This window comes from Colobus angolensis, unplaced genomic scaffold, assembly GCF_000951035.1.
Source record: "Colobus angolensis palliatus isolate OR3802 unplaced genomic scaffold, Cang.pa_1.0 Scaffold49, whole genome shotgun sequence".
NCBI lineage: Eukaryota > Metazoa > Chordata > Mammalia > Primates > Cercopithecidae > Colobus > Colobus angolensis.
Window position 1 is genome coordinate 8,742,606 of NW_012118376.1, and position 9,996 is coordinate 8,752,601.

Below are 9,996 nucleotides of genomic sequence, written 5' to 3' on the forward strand. Positions count from 1 at the left end.
GCCACCAGGCCTGGCTAATTTTTGTGTTTTTAGTAGAGATGGGTTTCACCATGTTGGCTATACTGATCTTGAACTCCTAGGCTCAAGTGATCCACCCATCTGAGCCTCCCAAAGTGCTAGGATTACAGGCAAGAGCTACTGCACCCAACCCTTTGTCTATTAATTCTACCAACTGGGTTATTTCTGGGTATGTTTCCATTCTGTGATTTTTCTCCATTTTATAGATCATATTTTCCTTTGCATCCTTGGTAATTTCTGCCAGGGACTGTGAATTTTGCTTTGCCAGACATTGTGAATTTTGCTTTGTTTTGGGTGCTGGATTTTTTCTTTTTCTTTTTTTTGTATTCCCTTAAATATTTAAGGGTTTGTTCTAAAATATACTTCATTAACCTGGAAATAGTTTAATCTCTTCAAAACTTGCTTTTAAGCTTTGTTAGGCTGGTCCAGAACAGCTGTTAGTCTAGATTTTTCTCTCTTTTTTTTTTTTTGCCTCTGGTTCCAGTTCTTGTGATAGAATTAATTTGATCCCATTACTGTGGACTCCATTCAATGCCTGTCATGTTAAGAGGTATTTCCATACAGACTAGTGAGAACATGAACGTTCTCCGTGTGAGCTCTGGGAATTGCTCTGTCTGCTGCTTTCCAGTGATTCTTTCCCGGACTTCCAGTGGTCTCCTCACACAAAAGTGCTGATCAACACTCAGCTGCTGACTCATGAGCAGCTCCCCAGAGTTTCTGCAGCTCCCCAGAGAGTTCTCTCTGTGCAGCTCTTTCCTCTCCAGTACTCTGACCTGCAAAATTATCACCATCTCAGCCTCCTTGAAAGATGAACTTTGTTTCTTCAACTCAACAACATCTCCAGCCTCTGTCTGCAGCCTGGAAATTCCATCCAGGCAGTAAGCTGGAGTGCTCTTAGGGCCCATCTCATTTGTTTCCTTTTTTTCAGGGATCATTATCGCAAGGCTTGCTGTCCAATGTCTGAAAACCACTGTTCTATACACTTTGTCTACTTTTTTTGACAAGAGGGTAAATCTAGTCCCTATTACACCTTTTTGGCTGGAGGCAGAAATCTTGTGATTTTTAAGAATTACTCTCTTAAATTTTGTTTTATAATTATGTAAAATACAAAGCTCTGAAGTTAAAACATGGTACAGTAATATTCTATGTAACATTTTGGTCAGTGATGGACCACATACATGACAGTGGTCCCATAAGATAATACCACACTTTAGTTGCACCTTTTCTGTGTTTAGTTACACAAACACTTAAGTGTTACATTACAACTGCCTACATTATTCAGTACACAATATGCTGTACAGGTATGCAGCCTAGGAGAAATAGGCTATACAACTGTGATGTTAGTAGGCTACACTATCTAGGTTTGTGTAAGTGCACTCTGTGATGTTTGCACAACGATGGTATCACCTAATGACGCATTTCTCAGAACGGATCCCTATCATTAAGTGATGCATTCAGAAAAGTCTAGGGTCTATCCCTTTGCTTTTCCCTACGCACTCACTGAGATAAACATAAAAAAAAAAAACTTCCCCCTCCACCCCTTTTAAGTTTTTATTATTTCCATACTACTGTTTTTATTATTAACATAAACAAGCAAATATATCCACTTACATCTCTACTTTCTTCTTAGGTGATCAGTAGCATACTACAAAATTCTCTCAAACTTACTATTTTACTTAGTAATATATCCTGAAGATCACGCCATACAAGTATACAGACATACTCTTCATTGCCTATCTTTTGAATTTATAACTTAAAAGAAGGAATTAAAAATGTAAAAACATTATCACTGATATTTTCAAGGTCTTTACTTACGCCATGCTGAAAGAGGGTTTTGCATCCTGGTCAGATAAAGAAGCAATGGTGTGCTGAGGAAATCCTTCATAGAAGAAAATGTATTACTTTCTTTTTCCAAGCAAACAGCAGAATTCTAGGACTAAGAACCTAAAGATGTTCTTATCAAAAAGCCAATGAAGTTGCACAAAATATCACTTTACCACCTTTCAGATAAGCTTATTATAGCATGATGAAACTAATTCCAAGCTACAAGAAAAAGTAGAGGAAACGGGGGAAAGATCTGTCTATATATATGACCTCAGATTCTGAAGTTCATATATATTTTTTTCTTTTTCTTTTCTTTTTTTTTTTTCGAGATGGAGTCTTGCTCTGTCACCCAGGCTGGGGTGCAGTGGCGTTATCTTGGCTCACTGCCTCCACCACTCGGGTTCAAGTGATTCTCCCACCTCAGCCTCCCAAGTAGCTGGGATTACAGGCATCCGCCACCATGCCCAGCTATATATTTTCTAACTTAATAATGATCAACACTACTTTTTAAGGAGGTTGTAATTTTTACATTATTTCTGATACAACTAAAGATATAGTACACCTTCATTTTATCTAAGTTTATACTTTTATGTTTAAAATTTTGAAATGCTCAAATCTTTCATGTAATTTGTTTTCCATATATAATTTTAAATTCTGAAAACATGTTCAGGAAAAGCAGAAACCATTTTTAAAAAGAGATATTACATAAAAAATTTAAATGTATCTACATATCAAAACAAATAAATAAAAGTAAAGGCAAATAACCAACAAGAAAAATATTTGCATCAGGTGACTAAGAAAAGGTTAATATTCCTAAAAGACTCTAACAAACAAATTACAAATTTAAAAAACCTTAAAATGGAATAAGAATATCCATCAGTAAATCAAAAAGATTAGCTAAATAAGATCTAAAATGTATTGAATGTTTACATCAAGCATTATTCTAAATGCATCATCTGTATTAACTCAATCCTTGCAACACACAATAAGGTAGTTACTAACACCATTAAACACATGAGAAGACCGTGGAAAAGAGAGGTCGACTAGTAATACAAAAGGCCGAAAGTAGAAAAGCATCCTACTTCATTAACATTTACAAATATATATATTAAATAAGGAGATTCTTTTTCCATTTAAAAGTTATACCTTTTTTCAATATAAATATAATAAATCTTCTTTGTAACATTTTTGTAAAATAGAAAAAAATAACATTTTAAAAAAGTGATCCAAGCCCGGGTGCAGTGGCTCACGCCTGGAATTCCAGCACTTTGGGAGGCTGAGGTGGGCGGATCACGAGGTCAGGAGTTCAAGACAAGCCTGGCCAACATGCTGAAAGCCCGTCTCTACTAAAAATACAAAAATTAGCTGGGTGTGGTGGCGAGAAACTGTAATCCCAGCTACTCGGGAAGCTGAGGCAGGATAATTGCTTGAACCCAGGAAGCAGAAGTTGCAGCGAGTTGAGATCGTGCCATTGCACTTTAGCCTAGGCAACAGAGTGAGACTCTGTCTCAAAAAAAAAAAAAAAAGAAAAAGTGATCAAAAACCAATAATTTCCCCTCCTTTGAGCAATCTGGTGTACTTCCCTGCAAGCTTTGTCTTTGCAGTTTGTATTACACAGCTTTGATCATACAGTACAGAGAATTCTGTAGCTTATTTTATTTTATTTTTTTTTTAAGACAGTCTTGCTCTGCCACCCAGACTGGAGTACAGTGATGCAATCTCAGCTCATGGCAACCTCCGCCTCCTGAGTTCAAGTGATTCTCCTGCCTCAACCTCCTGAGTAGCTGGGATTACAGACGTCTGCCACTATGCCCAGCCATTTTTTGTAATTTTTAGTAGAGACAGGGTTTCGCCATGTTGGCTAGGGTGGTCTCAAACTCCTGACCTCAGGTGATCTGCTAGCCTCGGCCTCCCAAAGTGCTGGGATTACAGGCATGAGCCACCACGCCTGGCTTTTGTAGCTTATTTAAAAAATTTCTTAATATAAGTATTTTTCTGTTTTTCTTTTTTTTTTTTTTGAGACGGAGTCTTGCTCTGTCGCCCAGGCTAGAGTGCAGTGGCACAATCTCGGCTCATTGCCAGTTCTGCCTCCTGGGTTCATGCCATTCTCCTGCCTCAGCCTCCCGAGTAGCTGGGACTACAGGCACCCGCCACCACATCCGGCTAATTTTTTGTATTTTTAGTATAGATGGGGTTTCACCATGTTAGCCAGGATGGTCTTGATCTCCTGACCTCGTGATCCGCCCACCTTGACCTCCCAAAGTGCTGAGATTACAGGTGTGAGCCACCACGTCCAGCTTAATATGAGTATTTTTCTATAAACACAGTTTTTACCTTTCTAGCCTTAAAAATAAAGAAAGCCAACAGTATTTTCTGGGTGACAGGACTACTGGTAGTTTTAACTTTTTTTTTTTTTTTACTTCTCTGTACTTTCCAAAATTGCTTCAACAAACATATTTTTTCTTTAAAAATTCTTAAATATTAAAATAACTTGTGCAAATAAAAACAGAGAGCCTAGATATATATTTTTTAAAAACATAAAAACACTTACCCATACGAATAAGGGAGCATTCAGAACTTGAGCTAGCAGGAGGAGGACTAACATGATGTGTGAGCAACTCTTTGTAATGGCTTTCGTCTAAAATAACATGGTATGTGCCTAACAACATGAAAAGGAAAACAAAAACAGCTTCATAGACATAACGAAGTATACATTCTATGTAATTCTGTAAAAGTTTTATCATCTGAAAATGTACATTTTCAAAATAATGATTTCAGCTAAATTATCACTTTTAAAACCTTATTTAAATAACATATCTAAACCAACTTCTCTAGGAATAACTGTAATTACAATTGATTATTATTACTATTATTATTATTTTAACATATAAATAGAGACAGGTCTCACTATGTTAATCAGCCTGATCTCAAACTTCTGGCTTCAAGTGATTCTCCTGCCTTGGCCTACCAAGATGTTGGAATTACAGGCAGAGCCATCATGTCTGGCCTGTAATTAGAATTTAATTAAAGACAAGTTATAAAATCTTTATAAAGAATTACATACAGTAAAATTTCCAGCTTTCCAAGAGTTATAATACTTCCTCTAAATACTGACATAAGTACTGAAAACTCTTTGCATTTTGAGATGATTTCTTACAGAATCAATGATATATTTAAGATGACTGCCCATATTTTAGACTACTTTTAGTACCTCAGAACAGATTAAAACATCCTAATTTAATTAATAAATTATTTCCTACACAGTAATTATGAGCAAATATTAAAGAAATTATATATATACCACCAGTTTCACGAGCAAGTACAGTGCAAACGCGAACCTCTGCAGACAATCCAATAACAGATACTCTAATTTTAGCTGCCTTTAGGGTCTTCATAAAATCCAAGTAGATAGATAGTTTTAGGAAAGAAGAAAAACATTTAAGAATTAATGTATTTGAAAAATAAAGAATGCTCTGAAAACTAGTGATAAATTCACTACATCTACCACAAAGATGAATTATACACACAAATATATATATATATATATATATATATATACAAATTTGCTACAGAATTCTCTTTAGAGTTGTAACTTGGGTTTTGATTTTTTGGTGTACCTTGATTAGATCATAAATATTAGATGGATCACAAGTTGTAAGGCTGCTAAAGATGATCAGTACTTCTCGACTTGTATGTCCAGGCATGTGTCTTAAAAGAAAAATAAAATACACTCTAATTAGGTACAATAAATTACACTACCAAAAAATTTACCCAAAAAGAATAGTAAACATAGGACTACACATTTAGACTACAGAATACCTCATTTGTTTCGATAATGCAAGGAAAGGTTGTGAGTATATTTTAAACACTTTAATGTAAATTTTTCTAAGATGGACTACGCACTTCAAAAAATTGTTAATTGATTCATTTAATAAATACTGAGTACTCTCAAGTTCTGGGGATAGAGTGATAAACAAGACTGACAATGTTCCCGACATCATGAAGCTTACATTCCAGTGGCTTGTTTCATACAAAGTCTAAAGTATACGCTAAGAAATACAACAATATATGGATAAACTTTAAAATGTGGCAATATCATATGGATCAGCTTTAAAGTATATAGAGGTGGCTTCAAAATAGTAACACACACTTTTTTCTAGAAGACTATATAGTAGTCCCCTCTTATCTGCAGAGGATACATTCCAAGACCCCCAATGGATAACTGAAATCAAGGATAGTACTGAACCCTATATATACAGTCATCCTTCGGTATCCTTGGGGGATTGATTTCAGGACCTGCTATGGATACCAAAATCTGCAGACGCTCAAGTCCCAGATACAATATAGCATAGTATTTGCATATAACCTGTACACATCCTCCCACATGTTTTAAGACATCTCTAGATTATTGATAATACCTAATACAACGTATACTATGTAAATAATTGTTATCCTCTTTTAGGGGATAATGACAAGAAAAAATGTCTATTTGTTCAGTACGGGTACAATTTTTTTCCAAATATTTTCGATGTGTGGTTGATTGAATTCACAGAAGCAGAACCGAGGATTCGGAGGGCTGACTATACCATGTTTTTCCCAATACAGGCATACCTTGGAGATACTGCCGGGTTGGTTCCAGACCACAGCAATAAAGCAAGTATCACAATAAATATTTGCAATACAGCAAGTCACATTGAACTTTCAGGTTTCCTAGTGTATATAAAAGTTCTGGTTATGGCCAGGGGTGGTGGCTCACACCTGTAATCCCAGCACTTTGGGAGGCCGAAGCAGGTGGATCACGAGGTCAGGAGATCGAAACCATCCTGGTTAACATGATGAAACCCCGTCTACACTAAAAATACAAAAACATTAGCCGGGCGTGGTGGTGGGCGCCTGTAGTCCCAGCTGCTCAGGAGGCTAAGGCAGGAGAATGGTGTGAACCCGGAAGGTGGAGCTTACAGTGAGCCGAGATTGTGCCATTGCACTCCAGCCTGGGTGACAGAATGAGATTCCATCTCAAAAAAAAAAAAAAAAGTTCTGTTTACACTATGCTGTAGTCTAATAACTGTGCAACAGCATTATATCTAAAAAAAAAGTACACACCTTAATGAAAAATACTCTATTGCTAAAAATCAACTGAGCTGTCAGTGAATAATATCTTTTTGTTGATGGAGAGTCTTGCCTTGATGTTGATGGCCGCTGACTGACCAGAGTGGTGCTTTCTGAAGGGTGAGTTGGCTATGGTAATTTCTTAAAATAAGACAAAGTAGTTTGCTACATGGGTCAACCCTTCCTTTTATGAAAGGAATGCAAATGCTGATTCATAGCATTTTATTCACAGTATTACCTCTTTCAAAATGGGAGTCATTCCTTTGAAACCCCACTGATGCTTTATCAACTAAGTTTATGGGGTATTCTTTTCTTTTTTTTGAGACTGATTCTTGCTCTGTCACCCAGGCTGGAGTGCAGTAGTGCAATCTTGGCTCACTGCAACCTTCACCTCCCGGGTTCAAACAATTCTCCTGCCTTAGCCTCCCAAGTAGCTGGGATTACAGGCATGCGCCACCATGTCCAGATACATTTTGTATTTTTAGTGAAGACAGGGTTTTACCATGTTGGCCAGACTAGTCTTGAATTCCTGACCTCAAGTGATCCACCCGCCTTGGCCTCCCAGTGTGCTGGGATTACAGGCATGAGCCACCACACCCAGCCAGTGTGGACATTTTGAACTCCTTCCATGAATGGCATTTAGAATGGTGAATTCTTTCCAGAAGGTTTTCAGTATACTTTGCCCAGATCCATCTATGGCAGTCACAGCCTTATGATATGTATTTCTTAAATAATCTAGATGTGAAAGTTCAAAGTATTCCTTTATCCAAGGGTTGCAGAATGAGTGTTATGTTAGTAGACATGAAAATAACATTAATCTCCTTGTACATCTCAATTAGAGCTCTTGGGTGACTAGGTGCATTGTCAGTGAGCAGTAATATTTTGAAATAAATCTTTTTTCTGAGATAGATCTCAACAATGGGCTTCAAATATTCAGTAAGCCATGCTCTAAACAGATGTGCTGTCATCCGGACTTTGTTATTCCATTTGCAGAGCACAGACTGAATAGATTTAGCATAATTCTTAAGGACTCTAGGATTTTCAGAATGGTAACAAACATTGGTGCCAACATCAAGTCACCAGCTGTATTAGCCCCTAACAAGAGAGGAAGCCTATCCCATGAAGCTCTGAAACGAAGCATTCACTTCTTCTAGCTATAAAAATCCTAGATGGCATCTTCTTCCAACAGAGGGCTGTTTCATCTACATTGAAAATATGAGGCCAGGTGCAGTGGCTCATGCTTGTAATCCCAGCACTTTGGGAGGCAGAGGCAGGAGGACTGCTTGAGCCCAGGAGTTCAAGACCAGCCTGGGAAATGTGGCGAAACCCTACCTCTACAAAAACAACAACAACAAAAAATACAAAACTTAGCTCGGTGTGGTGGCACATGTCTCTAGTCCCTCCTACTTGGGGGGCTGGAGAATAGCTTGAGCCTGGGAGTTTGAGGCTGCAGTGATCCATGACTGCACCACTGCACTCTAGCCTGGGTGACAGAGCGAGACCCTGTCTCAAAAACAAACCAACAACAAAAGAAAAGAAAAAGAAAATTTGATATTTAGTGTAGTCAGCTTCATCAATTATTTTAGCTAGATCTTCTGGATAACTTGCTGCTTCCTCTTGCACTTTTTTTTTTTTTTTTTTTTTTTGAGACACAGTCTCACAGTATCGCCTGTGCTAAAGTGCAATGGCACGATCTCGGCTCACTGCAACCTCCGCCTCCTGGGTTCATGCAATTCTCCTGCCTCAGCCTCCCGAGTAGCTGGGATTATAGGTGCACACCACCACGTCTGGCTAATTTTTTGTATTTTTAGTAGAGACAGGGTTTCACTATGTTGGCCAGACTGGTCTCGAACTCCTCATGATCCGCCCGCCTCAGCCTCCCAAAGTGCTGGAATTACAGGCCTGAGCCACTGTGCCTGGCCCCTCTTGCACTTTTGTTTTGGAGATAGCTTCTTTCATTAACCTCATGAGCTCAGCTCGGTTAGCTTCACACTTTTCTTCCGCAGCTTCCTCACTGCTCTCAGCCTTCAGAGAATTGAAGAGAATTAGAGCCGTGCTCTGGATTAGAATTTGACTTAAAGGACTGTTGTGGCTACTTTAATCTTCTATCCAGACCATTAAAACTTTCTCCATATCAGCAATAAAGCTGTTTCACTTTCTTATCATTCATGTGTCCACTGAAGCAGCACTTTGAATTTCCATTATGTTTTTCTTTTTTTGAGACAGGATCTTGCTCTATCATATAAGCTGGAGTGCAGCAGCACAATCATAGCTCACTGCAGCCTTAAAATACTGGGCTCAGCCTCCTGAGAAGTTAGGGACTACAGGTGCTTGCCACTGCGCCTGGCTATTTTTTTTTTTTTTTTTTTTTGGTAGAGATGGGGGTCTTGCTATGTTACCAGGGCTGGCCTCAAACTCATGGCCTCAGGTAATCCTCCCATCTCAACCTCCCAAAGTATTGCAGTTACAGGTAAGAGCCACCATGCCCAGCCAAGCACTTTTAATTTCCTTCAAGAACTTTACCTTTACATTCACAATTTGACTAAGTGTTTAGCACAAGAGACCTAGCTTTCAGCCTGTCTTGCATTTTGGCATACCTTCCTCACTAAGCTCAATCACTTCTAGCTTTTGATTTAAAGTGAGACATGCGACTCCCCCTTTCTCTTGAACAATCAGAGGCCACTGTAGGGTTATGATTGGTGTAATTTGAGTATTTTTTTGTCTTAGGAGATGGGGGGCCCCGAACAGAGGGAGAGAGACTGGAAAACAGCCAGTTGGTGGAGCAGTCAGAACACACATAACACTTATCAATTAAGTCTGTTGTCTTATATGGGCCCAGTTTGTGGTGCCCTAAAATAATTACAACAGTAACATCAAAGATGACTGATCACAGATCACCATAACAGATATAACAATAATTTACAAAGCTTGAAATATTGCAAGAACTACCAGGTGTGATATAGAGGCATGAAGTGAGCACACGCTGTTAAAAAAAATGGCACCAACAGACTTGCTCAACACAGAGTTGCCATAAACTGCCAGTTT

The 9,996-nt window shown here is 38.3% G+C and overlaps 1 protein-coding gene across 5 annotated transcripts in view; it reads right to left on the reverse strand.

The window, feature by feature from the left end:
• The window catches only part of LOC105524160 (general transcription factor IIH subunit 2), a 33,556-nt gene that overhangs the window by 9,029 nt on the left and 14,531 nt on the right, over positions 1–9,996 (reverse strand). For all 5 annotated transcript variants that reach the window (XM_011959313.1, XM_011959315.1, XM_011959314.1 and 2 more), the window contains 4 exons: positions 5,460–5,550; positions 5,144–5,231; positions 4,394–4,501; positions 1,834–1,897 (listed from right to left, as the gene is read on the reverse strand). In XM_011959313.1, coding sequence (XP_011814703.1) covers positions 1,834–1,897; positions 4,394–4,501; positions 5,144–5,231; positions 5,460–5,550 — 351 coding nt within the window. The remainder of the gene's footprint in view (positions 1–1,833; positions 1,898–4,393; positions 4,502–5,143; positions 5,232–5,459; positions 5,551–9,996) is intronic.